This window comes from Fulmarus glacialis, unplaced genomic scaffold (assembly GCF_000690835.1).
Source record: "Fulmarus glacialis isolate BGI_N327 unplaced genomic scaffold, ASM69083v1 scaffold10997, whole genome shotgun sequence".
Classification (NCBI taxonomy): Eukaryota; Metazoa; Chordata; class Aves; order Procellariiformes; family Procellariidae; genus Fulmarus; species Fulmarus glacialis.
In genome coordinates this window covers 25,356-48,162 of record NW_009223821.1, presented here as the reverse complement: position 1 = coordinate 48,162, position 22,807 = coordinate 25,356, and the positions used below count along the sequence as shown (strand labels likewise).

Below are 22,807 nucleotides of genomic sequence, written 5' to 3'. Positions count from 1 at the left end.
TTTTTGGAGCTTCATCAGCATTCATCCCTAACCTTTGACACCCGGCAGCAGTCAGCTGTTCGGCATTTGCTTGGCATCACAACGGGGTGATTCCTTCCCCTGAGAAGTGTCCCAAGCAGCTGGGTTTCTAAACGTGCCAGAGACTCACCAGGAAGACACTTTTGCATGCCAGCGGGTTTTAAAGTAGCCATTCACTTGATGAACTGAGCAGGGAGAGAGGAAACAAGAGCCCAGGGGTCCCCAGAAGGGGGTGGTGCAGCAGGAGGTGGTCAGGGGAGAGGGAGGGCAAGCGTGAAGGAAAGACTGAGAAGAGGAAGGAGTGGGCAATCAAGTGAAAAGTAAGGAGGACTTATGGCAGTTATGGACTTACAGCAGTGATATGGGTGACAGCTGGGATTTTGTGAAGCATATGAGAATGACACAGTTTTTAGGCATTTTGAGCCTTTTCCGCTGCTGTGTGATAAGGGCTGCAAGAAGGCATATGGCTCAGATAAGAGGAGGCTAATAAACATATGGATGAGGTTTAAACCCAGCTAGATCAAAGGAATATATTTAGCTATTCTTGTGACAAAGGGTTTATCCTTGCCTTGCTATTTCCCCTCAGATAGGAAACTTACCCTTTAGTCCCAGGGCAGTTCAGCCTTTTTCTCCAGGTCTCCAAACAGCACTTGTGAGAGTCTAAAAAGAAAACTGATCTCCTGAGTTATACTTGCCCCCCAGCACAGTCCTCCGATTTCTCTCTAGTCTCAGCTTCTTGCTCCCCAGCATTACCCTCAGTCCTTACAGCTGCACCCACCCCAGGCACCGGTTACACCCCCTTACCAGCCCCTGCACCCCCAGATCAGCCCAGGATGCTCCACAGCTCTGGCCCTGGGCTGGGGAAAGGTGCAGTGAGCAGGAGACGCAGGTTTGGGTCTTACCTTTCTCTGGGAGTGAGGCCAGAGCTGTTGCACGTACATGGATGCACTGACCTAGATAGGCTGCCTGCAAGGCTGCTAACACCTCCTGTACCCGCCAACACCGATAAAAGCCACCATCACTCTCTGCTGCAAGTCCTCACTCCGTAGCTAAAGCTGCCAGGGCTTGTTTTGCCAGGTGTTTTTCCTGTGCACGTTGCTTAGATTTTTGCAATATTCCTTTTTAGCTAGGCCTACCTTCTGCAGAGGAGAACCTCTTGCCCTTCAAACCACAGACCTTGCCCAGCCCAGCTACTGATTGCTGTTTCCTACCCCAGCTGCCTGGCCTCGGTTAAAGGGAGAGCTGCCTGAACCCCAGAGGATACACTTTTTTCTTTAAGGAGCTCAGCAGATCACTCTGTGCCTGTTCGCTCACATTTAATCCACTAAAGTTAGCAAACATGTTTAGCTAAAAGAAAATGACAACAACTTAAAGATAGCATTGAGTGTGATTTGGGGGCAGGGTTTGGTCCATTGCGGAAGAATAACTCCCCCTTTAAGGTAATATCTACTTTATCTGTTGCAAAAAAAATACAGCTATGTTTACTCTCCATTGGTATTTGCCCAACAAACAATATTGTCTATCGTTTTGAAAACACATCAGGCCACACAAAAGAGCTGCCAGATTCTTACTGAGCTGATGATCCCTTTTGTATCTTCGTTTTCCTTATCTTGGGATCCAGGCTGTCGCCTTTAATTATTTTTAAACAAACTGCCACATCTTATCTCTTTTAGAATATTTTATCTTCTCTTCACTCTTGTATCTCTTCCTTATTCACAACATTAAAAGGAAAGAATTGTGATTCTTCTTCTTTGATTATTAGTGTTTTAGCTCATTGCTTCTTAAATTGGGGAAACTTTAAAAAAAACAATTTATATTCAGGTTTCCTATTCTGGTTCTCTGCTGTGAGCGTTCTTCCCGGCTGCTCAGCTCTTTCCAGCAGACTTTTCTTGTATGCTGGATGATGAAACCCCGCATCCTCCAGTTTGCCTGGAACGTATCGGCTACGTGACGTTGAGAAGAAGGACTCCTAGAGACTAGAATAGGTGATACAAGAACCCACCTGCTCTGTCGGCTTTACTCCACTTCTCCTGCCACATTAAGCACAGGTCTAACATCGTGACCACCGTACCCCTCCCTGCCAGGCCAACCACCATGGCTCTTTCCACCCTGCTTGACACCGTTGGTTTTGTTAATAACTGCTATCTATCTAGGCGCAATAAATTTGTGCATGGAGTTTGCAGTCTCCAGGCTATGCTTTATCCCAAAGGAATACAGTATTTGCTCAGGTGCGCCTTGCTCTGCAAGAAGGAGTGAATATGCCTAGCAGGGTACACGCATGTACCCATCAGTGTACATCACTGTCGCGGGGCTTGGACGTGGTCTGGGGAGTTAGGGCAAACGCCAAAGGGAGTGGCATTTAGGATAAAATTTTAAGAACTCCTGCTGTGAGTGGCACGAAGGGACAGGATCTTTTTTAGATGTTTAATAAGTGTGACATGTCCATAGAAGCCTTCCCAGCCCCTTGGCATCTGAATATTCTTAGATCTCCAGGGCTTTCACCTACTGTGCCCATCTGTGACAGGGTGGGTCCCATGTGGTCGCTGCGTTATGGCCACCCAGCATCAGCAGCCACTCGCTTGTCGCAACTGCAGCCTGGGAGAGGAAAAAGCTCCTGCACCTCTGTGGGGTGTCTGTGGGGTGTGAGGGCCACTTTCAAAGGTGACTTTTGCATGTAGGCGCTTCTTTAGAGAACAGGCAGGTGGTCTAAAAAGGTGACTGACAGGGCTCTGAGTGGTGGAAGAGAAATCGTGACACGTAGAAACCAGCTTTTCTTCAAGATTATTTTAATTGTGGCTTCTTATTCACAAAAATCAAAGCCTGATCTACACAATCTAGTCCCACAATAGCATGGACAATATGTAGATAAATGCCTAGATAGCTACACCTCTGTTTGTTCAGCACAACACATGCTTCTAGTGATCAATAAAATACAAATTTGGAAACGAGGGGATTGAGTGAAATAGGTTTTTAGCATTTGGATTATCACAGGCAGAATGTAATGAAGTAGCTCTATGCCAAAACACTCAAACTGGCATCTTATAATGTGTAAGTGTGCCTGTCAGGAGCCATTTATTTAATGTTTAATCATATTAAGCTTAAAATTAAGAAATATTCTGTACAGAATTACAATCACATGAATCTGCAAATACAAGAGGGTAGGTAAAAGCCAGGACAAGCAGATACAGAGTAGAAGCGAACCAAGTATACGGATTAGCAAGAAGTGAGGATGTGACACTGGGCAACAAGCTGCGCTGATACCGACGTGGAAATAATTAGAAGAGGCCCAAAGACTGGTGTACAGCACCCAGCAAAGCAATCGGAGCTCCACACCAGAGAGCAGAACAGCAACGGGCATCAGAGCAGAAGCTGAAATGAAAGCTGACAGTGGAACAAATGTTGGTCGGTAAAACACAGGCTGATTACATGCCAGTTAGCATTGATTTGGGTGCCAAGAATAACAGCAGGCACTGGAACAGAGAGGGGGAGTGCAAGGCACTGAGAAAGAGCTCGGCACAACAGAGCAGGAGATGATCAAACAAACAAACAAACAACCCCCCCCCCAGCCCCCCAAGGAGGAAACGATTAAAGCGGCACGAACACGGAGCTGCAGCCGCCTTCTGTGGGAAGCAAATTGTGCAGTGAGCTGGCAGACCTGGAAAGCCAGCAAATGGCAACTTTCAATTACTGGGGGAAAATGAATCGGTGTTAGCCATTAGCCAGCACGTGTTTGACCTTTATGAGAAAACTGGCATAAATGCTTTTATTAATGACCATGGCAGGGAGATGGGCTGGCGCGGAAGGAGGTTTGAGTTCCGGACCATCTGCGATCCTGCCTGCCAAGGGATGGTAAGGCAGGCGGCCACTGGCCAGCCCTGCCCCAGGACAGCGTCCCCTCTCACGGGCAAGGGAAGGTGAGCCCCGCTCCTCCGCGCTACCCTTATGCAGGGGGTCTCATTTAACTCTTGAGCACTGGCATTTGGATTTGGGGATCTGCTGGAAGTTGTTGTGTGAACAAAAGGCACTGTTCGCCTGGGGAGTGGCATGTCCAGGCTCTGTGTGGCCACCTCTGGCCAGGAGAAAGGGGAGGATAGCAAGAAGAAACACCCATTAGGTTAAACCATGTCAGATCTTGTATTTCGTGCTACATAAAGGCAGCGTTTCTGTATCCATCAAGCCATTTCCTTTTCCTTCAAGCACACATGGCAAGTATTTTTTGTCTCCTTTGTTACATTTTATCAAGGAGCAGGAGTGAAGTTAGGCAGATAACAAGAACCATCATGTTCACTGAAAAGAATTAGAAAATGTGATCATAGGAAGAGCTGGTTATTACGTACAAATGCATACAGACAGAGAGTGCTGTGAAAAAGGTTATTCCAGTCAATGGCATAGATTGGTCGCCCTCATCTCTACAGAAGAATTTAGTACAGTGACTTACAGGGATTTATTTGTAAAGATGGGATGTACTGCAAGAATTATAAACAGCATAAGGACTTGGGTGAAAAGGACAGTATAAGAAGATTAATTGGTAGGGGTGTTACCAGCACATAGAGGTATCTCAAATCCCAAATGAGTCCATTTCCCTTCATGCCTATGGGGTGAGACAAGGCCTGTGTTTATAATGGATGACTGGATTATTTTATAGGAAGAATTAGGTAGCCCTGGGGCTAGTAAAAGTATGAAATATGATGGAAAAGAAGTGTGGCATAATTCACCTGGGGTCAAAGAAAAGGTATCTTGCCACATGCTGAGATGTTACCAAGGGGTGCCAGGGAGGAGGGTGATCTGGGTGCACTGCAAAACAATACGCTGCTGCTTAGTCTCCTACGCTCGACAGCCGGGGAAGATGTGACAGCAGATCCAGGAGGTGTCAGATGAAATGTTTTCCACGGTGGCAGGGAAGGCCCCGGCGCTGGCTAAGGCATCGCAACAGCCTCATTGAGCTGTCAGCATGCACTTCTTGTCACCCGCCTTTCAAGAAGATTTAAACAGACAAATGGGAAAAGGGCTACTCGGAAACAAGAAATGATTCTCTCTGTTTCTTAAGGGTATATTAAATAGCCTGTCTTGCGTAGCTCTGTTAACAGAAGACTGAAAAGGGTTGGACTACATTTGAGCAATAAATACAGGAATAAAGAGGAATTATTTCTGTTCAGATAAAAGCTGCTACAAGATCGACCAGGTGTACAGTGACCCTGAAAGAAGTTGGGTTGGAAAGAAGAAGATGATATTTAACTTTAAGAAATAAAGCGCCAGAGCAGCCTTTGAACAGGGATGCTGGGAGAAGGTATCTGACTGTTAGAAGATAACGTCGGATTAGGTTACAGAAGAGATTGTGTGAACTCGGGGATGGTTCTCGGGTTTGGAAATGATGGTGTAAGATATGGGGTTTCAATTCCTTCAGTATTATTCAGTGTTCCAGTTGAAAGGAGACTTAGTCACATGCATTTGTGACACTAGATTTAGCTGTTCAATCCCATGCTAGGCTGGTTTCCTGGTTATCCCTAGGCTCCAGGACAGATTTTCTCTTTCTTGCTTGACGCTGTTCATTTTGATTTTGGTTTTTACTCTTTGCTAGGGCATGAGAGCCATTGCAGGCAGCAACAGGGTATTGCTCCAGGTGTGTGGATGTCTCAGTGGCACTTTTAGGCACCCGACCGGTTTGTGTCCCTCCCAATCCCAGAGTGGCCCAGGTCAGCTAAAACTACATGACCATTTTGCTTGCTCTTTTCCATGAAATTTTAAGTTACCTTAGATGTGATGGGGGGAGACTCATGTTTGGCAGCTGACAGCATGATACTGAAGAAAAGAGCATGATGAAGAAAGCCATTGCCATCTGCAGTTGAGAAGTCCTCGCAACTGATGGACTTCTTCCTCTGACCTGGACTGAGTCCAGTCTTGCAAACATTTCCACACGTCAGTACATCTGGTTTGGGAAAGACCCTCTGATTTCAGGGGAAATTTACCTACAGAAACCACGAGTATTTGTAAAATGGGGCTTTCAGCCTATACCCTTCGCGAGCTGAATGTTCATCCAGGCTTTCTTATTTTATCAGAACAGGAAAACCAAATCCTATTAAGTGACAACAAATAGAGAACGTTGCATATAAATACCTAGAAAGGTAACAACCCATTTAAACATAACCAAAGGAACTGTTATTTAAAGTGCGTATTTTTTACCCAGGAATATTTCCCAGCTGCTAATCCACAGTATAAATGGGCATGAAGTCTTTTTTCCTCAGCAGGAGTGCTGTTTACCCAAAACCTCCTTCGGAACCAGTCTTGCCCAACCATTAAACACACTGGAGGTATTTAGACTAAACCATTTGACAGCAACATCTCTCAGAGGACCAATAACTGAGTAAGACTTAAGCTTGCTAAAAACATATACAACTCTGCCACAGCTTTAATACGTACCTAGAGTCAACATGAAGCCTAAGTCTCTATTTGTTTTGAGTTTGTCCCTCTAGATGATAAATATTTATCCAGCACCTCCCAGCCTGTTACAAATATTTTCCTGTAATCCATTTAGCTGGGCTTTCATATGAAGCAGTATCATATAGAAGAAGAGCTGTTAATGCTATGGCTTCTGCCCAGCATTAAAGTTTGAATGTGAAAGAGGCCAAATTTATGTTAAAATTGCTAAGCTCCCATGGGAGAGTGTACTGTGGCTGCTGCGTGGGGGCGAGAATATGAATTGAATCTAAGCAAGAGAGGAACAGAAATTCACATGCCAGCTCTATGCCTGTTCTTGCTTCCTCACAGTCCTTCAGAGACCAATTTGTCATTAAGGAGCTGAACTTGGGCTCTTGGGATTGAGGGAGAAGCCCCAGGTCTCGTACACGCTTCTCATTCTCGGATAAACTCTGTGTGTCAATACTTTCATCTCTGGTAAAATAGTAGCACAAATACGAAGGGGACAGAATCTGGCTGCATTTCTAGAGTGTGATAGAGCCAGGATCTATCAGCAGCAGCATTTATAAAATGAATAAACAAGATAAACTTGATTCCTTTTGAGAGAGGTGCAAAACTACTGGCTGAAATTGGAGCAGTAATTCCTTGTATTATTCAACACGTGGGTTTTCTACTGATTTTATCTCTCGCACCTCACAAGATGCGAGGGGTTATTAAAATGCCAGGTTGACCACGCGGCTTCAGGGAATGCCTCATGGAGCTGCCAACATGATGGCCTTAGGACATCATCATGTTGCTGATGCAATGCCTCTAAAAATCATTTTAAAATAAGCTTGGATTGCATTCCAGCAGGGTGGTACCCCCTAGATTACAGGATGACTGCAAAGTGTAACAGCAATAAAAAAGTAGGAAAATAGCGGAAGCAAACAGTTGTGCCTGACAGTGTTAGCTATCCTGCTCAGTCGGTTTGGTGCATACGCATCCTCTTGTTTCTTGGGATGCAGCGAAATGACCTTCCTGGGGTCTTGCTGAACTGGGGTTGTGTGCTTTCCATTTATTCCTGCTTCTCTGCTCCGGCTATCATCTCTGGGAGTTTCCCCCAGGCTTAGATTTTGCAGCTAGGGAAGAAAGTCCTGGGTACTATTTGCCCAGTGGATCTAGCACTCAGTGTCAGTCTCCTGTCTGTGTACAGATCAATACATAATTCTGTTTAGTCACCAAACACACATTTAAGGGCATTCAGGACTAAAACCATTGGAAAAACTATTAACATTTTGAAATTAGTTTTTGTTTCAATGCATAACATGCAAAGAAAAAAACCCTTAAAACTTATTAGCCTCCTTTGTGAGAAGATGAGATAGCAGTAATTGCACCATTAGCACAAAACAATCAGTAACTTGGCAGATACTCATAGGTTTTTGGATAGTTTAGATGTGGGTCCTTGGTGCCTGACTGAGGACTTTGGCTTACCCACCTCGGTATCCTGGAGTTAGGGCTCTTGCCTCATCTCTAAAAGGAAATTGCAGCCTCAGCTGCATTTTAATCAAAGCCAGACCTCAGTAAGAGAGTTGCAGCACGAGTGTCCCCAGTGCGCATCACAGGAGCACCGTCTATCACAGGGGGACGGTACAGCCCTAGAGCAGCTCCAGTGAATGCAACAGACTATTTTTTTGAGCTGTACCCTGAAGTTAATAAAAATACATCTCCCCTCTCTCTGCAATGCCCTCCCTGCAAGGTGCTTCACTCCCTACCAAGAGTCCATTTATACTCTCAGATGTGTGCTCAGCACCTTGTTGATGCCCAAGGTTCTGCCAGGAGGGCAGAACTGATGAGTTACCCCTTTTGCCTAAAATTAGTGCTCTGAGATTGCCTGAAGTAAATGTGTAATGCTCCCTTGCGGTGGGTCAGCCCATGTTTCTCTGAGCTCTGACAACCTCTCGCATCCTGGGGGTCAACACAAGACACAAACAGCTCCTGCCCGGCAGGCTGGGCAGATGGGCTGGAAAGGGGTTACAAAGGTCCTGGCTCTTGTGGAGCGCAGCAGATCGTGTTTAAAATCAATGTGTCTGTTTCAGACACTTAGGACCATCTGGGGCAGAGAGGACTTGGTGCTGCCACAGCCTCTCCCCTATCCCCATACATCTCCCCCAGGGTTAGCAGGGGTAGGGACAAGTACCTCCTGCACTGCAGCCCCAGCTGTGGCACCAGCTGTGCCCCATGGGGCTGGGTGAGGAGAGAGATGAAGGGAAACCTGGGGGTCCCCAGGCAGACGGAAAGCAGGGTGGTGGGGGCGTGGTGGCTAATGCCATCTCCCCTTTCTGCTCCATGGCCAGAGCCCAGCCCCTCTGCAGAGGTACCACCTCGGGTACTGGCAGGAGCATGGCATCCTGGTTTCAGTGCCTGCGCTGAAAAATGCCGGTTGAAAAACTGAACCAGGAATGAGCTGAGCTTTTGACAAGATGCTTGCATTCAGCACCCAGAGGAGCTCAGCCTGCTTTGCCTATTAAAGAGGACATTGAAGGATGCTCATTTTTTTAGGTGTCCTTGTTTCAGCTGGGATAGAGTTAATTTTCTTCCTAGTAGCTGGTATAGTGCTGTGTTTTGGATTTAATATGAGAATAACGTTGATGACGTGCTGATGTTTTAGTTGTTGCTAAGCAGTTCTTACACTAGTCAAGGACTTTTCAGCTTCATATACTCTACCAAGTGAGAAGGCTGGAGATGCACAAGAAGCTGGGAGGGGGCACAGCCAGGACAGCTGACCTGGCCAAAGGGATATTCCATACCATATGACGTCATGCTCAGTATATAAACTAGGGAAAGCTGGCCGGGGGACCGCTGCTCGGGAACTGGCTGGGCATCAGTCGGTGGGTGGTGAGAAATTGCATTGTGCATCACTTATTTTGCATGTTCTTTTATCATTATTACTATTATTTTCCCTTCCTTTTCTGTCCTATTAAACTGTCTTTTTCTCAATCCACGAATCTTACTTTCCCCCTCTGCCTCGATTCTCTCCCCCATCCCACTGGTCGGGGGGGGAGTGAGCGAACGGCTGTGTGGTGTTCAGCTGCCTGCTGAGTTAAACCAGGACATCAGAGCAAGCTGATAGCTAATGTAATGTGGTCTGTCACCTGGCAGACAAAAACATAACAAAACCTTATAGAAATGCTTGTTTTGGGACAATTCATTAGAAATTGTGCAGCCAGACAAGGGAAATACAAAATTTTTAACAGAGAAGGTAATTAGTGTCTGGGACAGGGGATGAAAGCTGGGGTAGAGTCTCTGTCAGGCTTGGAAATCTGATCTATCCTAATACAGCTACTGCTGATGGGTCCTGTAGGAGGTCAGGGAAGAACATCACAAGGGTCATTTCTGCCTTTAAAAGACAGAAATGCATCTTTTCTCTCAATACCTCCTAATTTTTACAGTTTCACTAGTTCCTACTTCTCTGTTTTCTATGCAGTACACTTCAAAGCCCCCCACAACTCAGTGTAGAAGATTAAAAGTTAAGTAACTTCAAAAAGCAACAGCCCCCCACCCCCTTTGATAATCCTGATATCAAATCATTTCACTCCTTTCTTCACACTGCAGCAGAGGCAGTCCTTCCCCAGGGGCTGGAGCAGGCTGTCTACCCATACACCTCCAAGTCCCACCGCGTCCCCTCCTTTACTGGCCATCTTCGCTATTTACCTTCAAGCCTCACAGCAGCTGTGGTCTCTCCTCTTGCATCCCAGGGAGGCAGCTCTCCCCTCGCCGCTCCCCCGGGCAGCCCCGTCTTCTCGAGGCCAGGAATGTTGCTTGCAAGCCTTCCCAGAGCAAAGACTGTCTGCCTCCATGCTCCGCACGGGCCTGGGCAGCCAGGGGATATTCTCAGCTCTGAGAATACAGCAGTACCAGGTCAAGCTCCTTGGGAGGTGGGGTATGAATAAGGTAATCTTCTTTCATATTGATTTTTTCTTTTCTCTGAACATGCAGTAGGAATTTGAGTTAAGTGGAGCATGGATTTTAGTTTTTGCATGATAAATTTCAAACAAGGCCTTATTACCCCAGGCAAATAGGATTAATCTGCAAAAGCAGCTAACTAAACATTTGGGGGACTTAATCCCAAAGGTGATATTGTACTTTATTACTAGACATCAATATTTTTTGCATCTCTGTTCAGAAAGCATGCCTCAAATCACAGCTGCCAATCGCTAAACAAATTTAACAGGTCTTTGCCCATAATCAGGAAACCAGCCCCGGAATGCAGAATTAGGATTTGCTGATTCCCTTTTAAACTGGTATTACAGTTTGCTGCCTTCTGTTTATACAAGCATGCTAATTAATTTTTGCCCATGCGTGGCTGAGACAGAAGCTTTACAGTTGTAGGATAACGTGGCATTGCAGAGCAGAATAAAATTAGAGTCTAAATAACGTCCAGAAGCACAGAAGCGATGCACTCAAAAATAAAAATAAAATAATTTAATTCTTCTAAATGAGCTATTACAGTCATTACGTTACTAGCAGCGTGAACTTTGGCTGACGTACAAAGAGTGCAGCTGGGTGAATTGTACAGTCCTTAAATGCCAGACGCTGGAACAAGTTTTAGATGTAAACTGGTACACCTAGTGGTGGCTGCAGCTGAAGTTAACATACCCTCATGGGCAGAGATGGGGCTTTCCCAGTGACTAGCTGTCCCCTCACCTACTCCCATCACCGCTCCTCCTGAGGGCAGATGGTATACGAGACCCTTCTGTTCTCTTAATCTTGAAGGGACGGTCAGTGAATATTGAGAGTCACATTCTTAAATGGGGAAGATAAATTCAGAAGGTTGAGTGGGTTGACCAGTCTCAAAAAATTAGGCATAGAGAAACTGAGTCCCGGTTCTATGTGCTGCTCTGGATACTTGCACATATATACTATACGCTCAAGACTACAAGACCTCTGGGACTAGCACAAATGGGTTTGGGGAGCTTTGAGCCTCCCAGGAGGGTGGGTTTCTCACTTTTTAAGGTAGGTATTTCACTTTTCTCTTTCCAGACAGCCTGGACTTCAAAAAGGGAGGCAGCGCCAGGCAGTGCCCTGAGCCACATTTGCCCCTGGAAAGTTTCAGCAGTGATCCTGACTTACACTCCTGCTCACGGGTCTGAACACTTGGTGACCTTAATATAGAAAAACTTGTTATGATAACAAGTATAACTTGCTTCAGGGAGCACAGGGACCATCTACACTGAGGAAATGCCAAACAGTTTTGCTGATTCATGGTACGTATAGTGCAATTGAAGTAACAGAGAGCCACAGACTATAGACAAATTGTGAAAAAGCATAATTCCACTGAACTTTGTTTCAGATGACTTCTGGCAATGTCCTTCCTCCTTCCTTCCTCTAGAAGCATTTTCCTCTTACTTCTAGCAACAGGCAACGAAGCCTGGTGAAAACTATGTGGTCACTTAGCAGTCTGCCAGGATGATTTTGTCCTGATGCTGGCTGTCAGCCCGTGCACCTGCTCCCAGCCACACTGTCCCTCCTCATTACCTAAATCTGTCATTTGGCCCCAACTGTAACACGTGAGGTAGTCTCATTGTCAGCTAAGGCAATGGCTCTCACAGGCTGGCATCATCACCAGCAAAACAACTGTGCATCACAGCACTCATAATCAGTGGCAATGCAATGACCTTTGAAGATAATTAGGACAAGAAATCCATGGTAAAAACTGGTAACTTAGGATGGTAACTTAGAAAGTGATGAGACTAACACTGTAGGCATTAAAAATGACACACAGCAAGTGCCTAATATTCATTAGTGAGCGTGTGAATTTGCAGAGCTAGTCACGGTGATTTCAAAAATTACTGAATTGAAACAAGCAACATGAAGATACACACTTTTTTGGCTATCTAGGAGCTTCTTGATGCCTATGATGATAATGCTGGTTACTAGTGGAACTCTCTGCAGAGAGCAGAAACCTTGTTCTTTTGTACTGATGCACACCTGGAATAACACCGCTTCCAGCTATGGTAACTTTCTTTTGCTTCAGTAGAAAGCAGAATTTAGAAGAATGAATAATAATGGAATAGCATTAGGGCAGTAATGTTTTTAGCAACTTACGGTTCATCTCAATATATTTCTGACTACTATTTACAAAGTGATGTGGAGTTGCAAGATTTAGCATCAGCAAACAGGTTCTGTGTATGTTCCTATCCACCCAGAGGACAGCAATGTCCAAGTAACAGCACGTAAAAGGCCTTCCCCTACTTTTCTTCCCTTTTTCAAGAGACCATCCGTTGCAGTCACAGTGTTAGTGCTACCCCACCTGGTTACTGCAAAGCACTTAACTTGAGACTGCTTTGTGGGAAAGTAAGAGGTAATCTTCATTTGCTCCTGTGCGAGACAGTCTCCTACTGACCAAAACAGAGAGCACGCACATCAGTGTAGCACATCTTCAACACAGCATACCTACACTGACTTTCCATACCTCCTAGATACTATCATAGATCCAGAGCTGCACATTGGTGGGAGCTAGGAGAATATTCTGGGGAACTGTTGTTATATGCTTGCCCTCTCCTTACACAGGTTCACGCATGTCTGCTCTTGGTCATTGCCAGAAACAAAATACTGGGCTCGACAAACATTTAGTGTAATCCAGAACCGCTGCTCTTGTGCAATTACTCTGACATAAACACCCAACTAGGTAACTTTTGTAGTGCTGGCATTAAACCTGCAAACCACCCAAGTCTCTGAAGCGACCTACTTGGAAAATTACTCATTTCAACCTTCAGCAAGTCTTGTGTTCACTGGCACTAGGTGTGATTGGTGAGCTTTGGGAAGAAACTCTTAGGGAAGAGGACATGTTCTCAAAGGGACAAACATGGCTGTTGCTCAGCTCCAAGATCAAAACTCAAGTGGGTTCTTCCATGTTCTTTCCCCCCAACAGAACAGAATGGCCTGCCAGTTCTTTCCCTTGAAATAATAATAAAACACATTTATATTTAATAACTGAAAGACAAAGAGAAGATGGCAAATGTCAACTGTAGCATGGGAATAAAGCTATTAATGGGATATATGCCTGGATCAACTGAAGACAGGAGAGTGAGGTTAGGACCCAGGCACTTCTCTTCTGCGTACAAGTCATTTGCTCACATTTCTAACTCCCTCTTGCAACGTTTGTTTCAGCACTGTTGTTTTACGACCCATGCTCTCCATTCAGGTTACATGCACCCAATTCACAGTTTGCTTCTGGGAAAGATACGTACTTTATACTAAGGTTCTTGCATGATAATCTTTCTCCTTCTAATCTGGATTCCAGTTTTAACTATTCTGATCTTGCATGTTAGCTTTACATGAAGATGTAGAAGCTGTAGGAAATGAAGGCCATTATTTTCATCAGTGCTACTGATAACTGCAATGACAGTTTTTCAGATTTCCTCAAATATTGGAGTAGTTAGGTTATAAAGACAAGATAAATGTTATGCCACTATTTTTTATTTGCTATAGTCAGTCAGCATCTGAAACAAAACCAAACACACTTCAGAATCCTTTTTTTCTATAAGAATAATCAACACAATACGAAGCTACAATTAATATCAAGGTTAGGTAACACACTCTGGCATTAACAGTCCCTCCTTGAGTTGAGGAAGGCTAACTAAAAGATGCACAATCTTGACAAACACAGACAGGATTTTTGCACAATATGTGCACGCACACACACCACTAAAGAAAATACTCCCCACTTCATAGTGCAGGCAGGCAAAAGCCATACTTTTTATTTAAGTTTAAAATAACAAATACTCACCTACATCACAGTATACTGCTTAGTTTATCGCTTCTGCTTTGAATTCTGTGCTTTCGTTTCACATGTCTACATTTTGCAATTGCGTACACGCTGCAAAAGTGACTTTGTATATCATTTAGCATCTGTGCATATCCTTTAGAACTTAATGTTACACTGAAATGAAAAGAAATCTTGAATTTTAAGGTACTGAAAACAATCAATAAAATTCCACTGAAAAAAACAGTATAAATGTTTCTTGTAGTACAGTACTCTTCATTTTATGTCAGTGTCATTTTAATGCCGTAGTTTTTAATTGTTCACTGTACAAAGAGAAGCCTAGGGAAAAAAAATTACCTAAAATGCCATTCCTAAGTCTGTTAAACTCTGGTGATTTATGATATATGTACAGTATATAAATATATTTATGTATATATGTACATATATATTGGTTAACATTCATTATAAATAGAACTGTGTTAACTTAAGCAGTATAAAAATAGCCATTTTCCTGGGAACATGCAAACACAGTATGCTCTCACCTAATCTATAAAACCCAAACCAACCCAAACCTTTAGCTCTGGTTTTCTATAAATATAAATTTTAATTGAAGACTTTCAGCTGATTTAACCATAAAGTAAGTTTTTCCAGTAAAGATATAAAATCTGTTTGATGCTAGCTATAATTAAGCTCAAACACAGTATATTTTGGGTTATTTACTTTCAAGTATTTTTCCCACGTGCGCTAAATCTAGACACACTGCATTTTTTTCTTTTACAGTAAAATATTATTCAGCTCTAAACACTAAAAGCCAAATTACAGGCAATCTGGCATGCTTGCACTGCAGGGAAAAGGCTCTCCTCTACGCTATTCATATGTGGGAGGCTGTCCTAATATGGCTATTTGTGCTCCAGATCTTTTGTTCATTGCAAAGCATTATCAAGATTCCCATATCATAGATTCTTAAGGCCAGAAGAGAGAGTACTACAACCACTTAAGTCTCATCTCCTGCTCACTGAATTTCACTCCGAGGTCCCTGCATTCAGCACAGTGACTGGTAGCTGGACTAAAACACCTCTCCTGTTACAGTCAAAGAGGTTCCAGCTTCAGAAGTTGAGCGAGATCTTGACTTTTTAGTGACTTTTCCCAAGGGGAAAAAATTTCGGTTCCATCCGAACCAAATGTGACATTTTTCCTTTTTTCTTGCCATATGAAAAACTGAAAAATTGTTTTGCCCTGAAACATTCCCTTCTTCTCCAAAGTGCTCTAAGTACTAGTTAGAAAAGCAAAGGAAGAGAAAGGGGCTACGTTCAAAGGTGACACTATTTCTGTTCCTACGCTTACCTATCAACTCAGCAGAGAGCACACACTGGGTTGGACTGTGGAAGAAACAGCGCTGAGTCCTTCTGCTGAACAGATTTCAACCATATACTAGGAGAATGCCGTAAGCACTTGACTATGCCAGTCGTGGCATATGTTGACTCTTTTTCCATTCCACATAGCTAAAAACCCACTCCTGCCCATTTCAAAGGACAGAGGACTGAAATGCAGCTGTGTCCCTCCCCTACAACCCCATCTCACCCAGCACTTTGAATTGGTCTTGCTATCTCTGAGAGTTTACAAAAGTATTTCATACAAAGACAAACAGCATGGAAGACTTAAGGCACACTCTCTTCAGGACAACATTTTTCTTGTTATTAGGGTACCTTTTATGGAAGTAGGAAATTTGAATGTAAATGGCATGGGCAAAGGAGAGACTGTAGCCTTGCTTTTTCATTCCTAGAATTATTATTTGCACCTGCAAGTTACTGGGTAATAGAGGGATGATCTAGATACTCCCCACTCCAGCAGATCTATAGATATTGCTCTGGAAATGTTTTCCAGATTAAGATATTTGGTGTGTTTGGATTAAATCTGTGACTACACTTCTGACAATCAAAAGTGCACATCCCAAAATTTGCTATGTCACCCAGTTGCAAGATGGGGTGTGCAACTAAATGAGTTCAGTGAAGGCCTACTCTCCTACAGATGTTGGATGAAGTTGCTTGTGCAAGCCTTTCTCTCTGGCACCTCTGAAAGTGGTACACCTTATCACTCCTTATCACTCAGGCAAAATGGCCTAATGTTTCCAGCCACATCCTACATTTTTTTCCCCTATTCCCAGGGTAGCTCCCACATTTTTTGCAGAAGTCTTTTCTATATCAGAAGTGATGAATCCTTGTTAAAGTAGCACAGTCTTCCAGCTTTTATATTTTCATTAAAAAAATACGAGGCATTCTATTTCTTATGGTAAGTAGCATAAACGCACCAAAACAATGGTATGGATACTCCTGTATTAATTGTTTAGAGAGCTGTCATTGGAAGTTGGGGACTGGGAAGTCACAAAAGGCTCATTTGCCTTCTGATCGTCCTTCATGGAGGCTGCTTGGTCTGAGATGGAAGAGAAAGAGAGCTGGTCATGTTCCATTATATGCACTTGGTCCTCTTCCTTGTCCTTCTTCACATAAAACAACTTCCTAAACTTTTTGAGCTCATGGAGTTCACAGAAAGTCTCGAGAACCACCAACATTGCGATAAGGCCCAGCAACAGATAACCTGGGTACAAAAAAAAAGAAGTGTTTTAATTATTAGAAAATTAAGTGGGGCTGGAACAGTTTTAATCCTGTAACTTTTCCCACCCCTGTCATCTCTGACTAGTATGTTAATTTTCTTTATGACCCAGTTTCAGAGCTCTGTAACCCACTTTGGGCTGTCAAACCCTTTTTTCCTTTTTCATTCTACAACCAACAAGACCCTACATAATCAAAAAAAGTAATGCCAGTGGCTTTAATTCTGTTACAACTGTACAAAAGAAAAATATGTAAAGGCATTGAATGAAACAGAATACCAAAATTTATCACATGCACACTCCCCCAGTTACCTACAACCTTCATGATTAAGTGCTCTTCAAAAGATTTTTTTCCCTTAATATTCCTACATGTTACAAATAGAAGGAAAAATATGGCAGCTAATTATGGTTATTTGTTGTTTGTACCAGTTTAGCAGGACAAATCACTTATATTTCATGAAAACTTTTAAATTACTTTCCTTTAAAATTAAAAGAAGATATCCAACACCCTGAAATGAGTGGAAACACAAGGCAACTAGAAATGTGTACAAAACCAATAAAATCAAAATGAAAAATTTCCGTAAAATTACTGCTGATATTTTAAAAACCTGACAAAGTTGCTATATCTGATGACACCTTGAAGATTATTTGCAATGTTTTACTAACATAGGTAAACTATCCAAACTTGGAAGTGTTACTTAAATGATATTACTGATGACTTTGGTGGTGTACTGACTCTGGTTTTTGAAGGTAATCGTCAGCTCTCACAGACTGAGACTTTTGGAAATGGAGCTCCGTATGGTTAACGGCCCACTGTGCTCTTTTTTTTTCCCCTCTCCAAACATATGCATCTAGAATTTGAGGGAAGTCGTTAAAATGAGCATTTCTTAATCTCGGTATTTCACTAGATCCCTGCTACTGGTCATTATAATTTAATAAGGAACATGACTACTTGAGTATTTTATCAGTTCAATTAGTAAATCAAGCGGAAGCTAAGTGTATAATTATTAGTACAACATGCTCACCCAAAGGCTGAACATGAAATGTGCTGAAAAATCAACACAGATTAATTATTATAATCTACATATGGTCACTGTTCTGTTACCTAAAGGCATAAATATTTCACCTGTAGGTACAGATTATTCACTGGCAATAATAACCCTCCTTTTCCTTCCAGGAGCACTATTAAATCAATATTGCAATACCAGGTACTGATCTAAATCAGCACTACAGCTGAAATTTATGAGTTGTTTTTAAGCTTTATCTCATGACATCAAATGGGAGCTATGCATTAACATAAGGAAGAAGTGAAAAAGCTATGCCAATTAAAAGGCATGTATAAATCTGCACTGAGAATTTTGTAATTATCTCAAACTCAATCCAGCTGATCACCATTTGGTTTAGAACAGGACTTGTGTTCTCCTAAAAATTCTTGAAAAGCCTGTAGCACTTATTAAGCATTTTCTAATGTAGAACTCCAAAACTTTTCTTGAAGAAAATTTAGGTTCGGCAAGAGAAAACTTTTTATACATCCTGTTTGGTTCCTTGAATTGTTCACATGAAAGGAAAAAGAATAATTTAAAAGTTATGACCTTAAAAACTGTTGAAATTAAATATTCTAAGGTCGTAACTTTGCTTAAAAGCTACTTTTTCCTTTTAGTATTTCCTGCAATTTATTTCCTAAGTGTTCTAAAGTTTGAAAAAGGATAATCTGAGCCATAATGTCTTCTTCTGATTTTGAGTTTTCAGAACGGCTAGAGTTTTTACAAGACCTTTACTATGCGTGACTTTCTCCATTCACTTCAACATTTAGCATCCCCAAATCAACCCTGCAGATCAGCAGGGTAATAATTAAAAGCTACTGCTGGTAAGATAAACACGATGGGTAGAGGGGGCAATCTCCTGCAATGACAACAGGCCTGGCAGGAGAATAAAATAAAGTGTTCTGTTGGCTAATTCAAGGCCCTGCTTCAAGGAATGAAAATTCAAGGCCCAATCTTTCTTCAGGTAAAACACAAAACCAAGTTAACGGACATTTTGCCTACATTAAGATTGCTGGATCATGCACAGGAGCACAGACAAATGCATACCAGCCTAAGAAATGGACCTAACAGAAAAGGTTTGTTTTGGCCATTCAGATCCTTTATCTGGTGCATCTGATGACCCAGGACTGAACAGACTGAAGCCATATCAGAAACTGAGATGCTTCAAAACACTGTCACTGGAGAATATTGCCCTCAGTGTATATTCATTCAGAATGCCAACACAAAGATAATTTTCTTAGCTCTACTTTGATCAAATCACTGATCACTGTGCCTCTCCTCCGTGTCAAACATAATTGAACAATTTAAATTTAACATTCATGGCCTTGCTTTGCTATCGTCTCAGCCTACTTGTCTCTCTTTGACAGCCGGTATGTGCCAGTGCCAGCTTCAGCTACCTTCTGTTACCGCTGGAGTCAGAAACTTTGCTATTCTGCCTCACTTCCCCATTGCTCCTCCATTCGTCTCTGTCCACCTGTCATCTCACCTTATGAGATGACCTCAGATTACAAGGATCATCTTCCTGGCTCTGTGATGCACTGAAATCTTAGCCCAAGATGCTCATAACCATTTTCACAACAGTAATGTGAGCATTTTTTTCTACTATTAATAAGAAAGTAAGTAGCTATGGTTTAGCACAATGGAATTCTGGTTTTAGCTTTTTCTTTCTTAACTAAGAAAACTGACCTTACTTAAAGGTTTCTTCTTTGCACAGCTACCTACAATGCCCAGTTTGCTAGCTGACAGCTCACAAAACAGTCACTATCCACAGAATGGAGAGGTAAAGTCTGTCTGGTTTTGTTTTTTTTTTTTTTAATAAAATGCCTTTTATTTAGCTGGTTAGTTTGACACTTACATGTAATTCCAATTTTATACAGCTCTCGGAATTTTTGATTGTAGCCTTCTCCTGGCACATAGTCTCCGAGGCCAATGGTACTCAGGGAAATGAAACAAAAGTAAAAAGATTCCAAAAAATTCCAGTTATCTTCCAGAACAGAAAATACTGCTGCTGGGATTAAGAAGAAGAATGAGACAGTGATGAACCCAAGGACTATAGCATGGATGATTGCAACAACCTGCTTGGAGAAGCCCCAGCGAATGTGGAAATACAGTACAGGCCGCCTGGTGACATATACAATGATGCGCTGTACCACTGCTGTCAGGAAAAGCAGTGTAAACGGGATCCCGATGACTGAGTAGATGACGCAGAAGGCCTTTCCTCCATCAGATAAAGGCACTGTGTGTCCATAACCTGTAACAAAGCAGAGGAGGCATAGGTTGAACTAAAGCTGGGAGCTCACGTACCAATTTGATATTGGCTGTATTGTAGCTTCACTACTGCTAATTCTGAATTCTGCTATTTTGACAAAAGCTGTTCAAAGGTCTGTTTTAAGCAGCTAAACAAAGCCTAAGTACTAGCAATAAGCAAGTAAAAATAAAAAAATATTTTTATATTTCAAAATCGGGAACATAATTGTATAAATGGTTATTTTGGAGAAGGAAGTAATGCCTAGTCAGGAGTGGGACCTGGGACCCTATGCCAGGAAATCTGTGTTTTACTCTGGGTTTTCCTGCTGACCTTTTTGTTTAGTTTTATAAAGTTATGTAACTTCTTTTACCCACCTTGTCAAGTGGAATAATCCATACTTCAGAAAAATGTTTCTACATCTACTCTGTAGTAAAACACTCTAAGACCTTTTGTGAAAATCTTTTAAATTATATAGAAGTATTATAATCAGCATTCCATGCTATATACTTCCATGCTTCCTCAAGGCGTTTAGATGATAATCCATCAAAGATATCCAAAAGCAGAACAAAGATTTTCACAGCAAAACTCCTGGGATCTAACCACTGTGGCTGGATTTTTGCCTAATTATTTACACACTAGAAATATCAATCGTAATCTGTTCAGAGTGCAGGAATGTATCCACTGGTGTACAGGCCGATCATGGCCAGCAATCTCAATTCCACAAATGCGTGCAATTACACTTGTACCCAGCACAAGCAGCTACACTGCCAAAGCACACTCTGCCAGACAGCCTGGTTCTGGTTCTAAATGTAAATCATAGGCACAGAAAAGAACAGTAAATCCAGCATAAACCAGGAATGCTTTCTTCTGTTTGCCAACCAAAAAATGAGTATTTTGTTTTTGTTGCAGCAAGGAAGAAGAAATCTCTTGAAATCTAGTTTGGGCGGTCTTTACACTGGTATCAAACCAAGCAAGTGCAGGCAGGCCCTAGTAATTCTGCAGCCCCAAATCTGCCAGCTCATTTGGGTTATGTTAGTGCTGTACAACGAGGCATTTTCCAGAGCTACTGTAACTAGCTATCTTGAGGAGCCCAGGCAGAGCCCAGTGCGTACAGGGTTATGCTGCTTCTGATCTCCAAACTGGGCTCACTCGGCACTGGACTGGGCAGACGTTCCCCGAGGGCTCCTGGGAACCCCCTGCCTGCTCCCCTGTGAAACCGGCTGCTCTGCAAGCCCATTCAGATTTTATATGAACATGAGAGATTTCCCCCCTACATTAGTGAATTTAATAGTAGCAGCATTGCTCTTTTAAGTCTTCCAGCAGAGTAAGAAAAGGAAATGTTCTTTTTATTTAAGATGCAAAGAGACACTTCCAGACAACGAAAGATGGGCAAAACATCTTATCATTACAACGTACGAAGTCTTAGAGAAGAAATGCATGAGGTGTAGTTTCTCCACGTTAGCTAACCTGACAGGAAACTTCAGTTGTATTTGAATTTTAATGACATTATGAATAATTTACCCAAGCTCAGTCTTTTGAACCCCAGAAAATCATATTAATTAATGGCTTTTTTTCTTGCTTACCTACTGTTTGCTTTATCTGCTTTAGGAGAAGAGAACCAGAACTGCACAGAGCACACCAGACGCAGCTGAATCAGATTTGTGAAGTTGCAGAGAAGGCTTCTCACCTTGTGTTCTACTCCGTCCCTAATAACACTGGACATTTGACTGGCATTTCTGACTACCACTGAGCTGACACTTTCTTGGCCCTGTCCAACAGAACCCCAGGATCTTGCCCCTCAGAGGTATCCAGGGATCCACCACTGCAGATCCCACCACTTCATATGTGAAACTATGACAGGTTTTGCTGTGTGTATGACTTAACATTTTATCCATGCTCATTTTCAAGTGCCATTTTATTGCCCAGTTGCCCTGCGGCTCTTCCATCATCCTTACTGTCTTAAATAATTTTGTGTCTTTAGTAAACTTTGTTACCTCCCTCTTCCAGCTCATTCATGAATATGTTGAACAGCACAAGCCCCAACAAAGGCCTCCAAGGAACAACCCTCATGACATTCCCCTACTTCAAGAACTAACCATTTTCTCCTATTCTGTTTTCTATCTCTCCCTATCTCACATCCATATGAGGACCAGCCCCAGGTGCTTAGTTTTCCTGAAAGCATTTCGTGACAGAAAATCAACTCCAAGTTTGGAAGAAAAGAAAGATGTGTGTTTTGAGTAGATGATAGAGTATCTAAAACTGACCCATGTGACATAAACACAAAAAAGGCAACTGCAGTGCTCCATCATATCAAAGTGTCTTCAGTAAAGCAGAACTACAGGTGTGTTATCTGAGTAAGGTGCAGATCAGACCTCATCTGGACTATCTACCTCATTCTGTATATCCACGCTTGAAGAATGAATTCACACTGGAAGAAGAGCAGAGAAAGGTTAGGGGAAACCATCAGGGGAATAGAGACTATTTTATGAGAGGAAGATAAAAGTGGTTGGCTTCCTCAGCACAGCTGAGTGGAGGCTGAAAAGTGATACAGTATCTTCCTGTTAATGCATCAGCATACAAGTACTACCAAGGGAAAAGAAATGCTTTAGATGAAGAATAATATTGCCACACAAAACAAATAGCTTTGATGTAGCATAAATAAGTTTAGTCTAGAAATTAGAAAAAGGTTTTTAAGCTTCAGAGAAGAGTTTTGGAACAGCCATCCACTTTCA

General features: G+C 42.5%; 1 protein-coding gene across 1 annotated transcript; it reads right to left on the bottom strand.

The window, feature by feature from the left end:
* Nucleotides 1-16,228: 16,228 nt before the first annotated feature.
* KCNK1 (potassium channel, subfamily K, member 1) lies at nt 16,229-20,078 on the bottom strand (the record flags this gene model as incomplete). Its single annotated transcript, XM_009581930.1, has 2 exons — nt 16,229-16,771; nt 19,683-20,078. Coding segments are annotated over 2 exons (656 nt in total), but the record flags the coding sequence as incomplete, so codon positions are not given.
* Between the last annotated feature and the right edge of the window lie 2,729 nt (nt 20,079-22,807).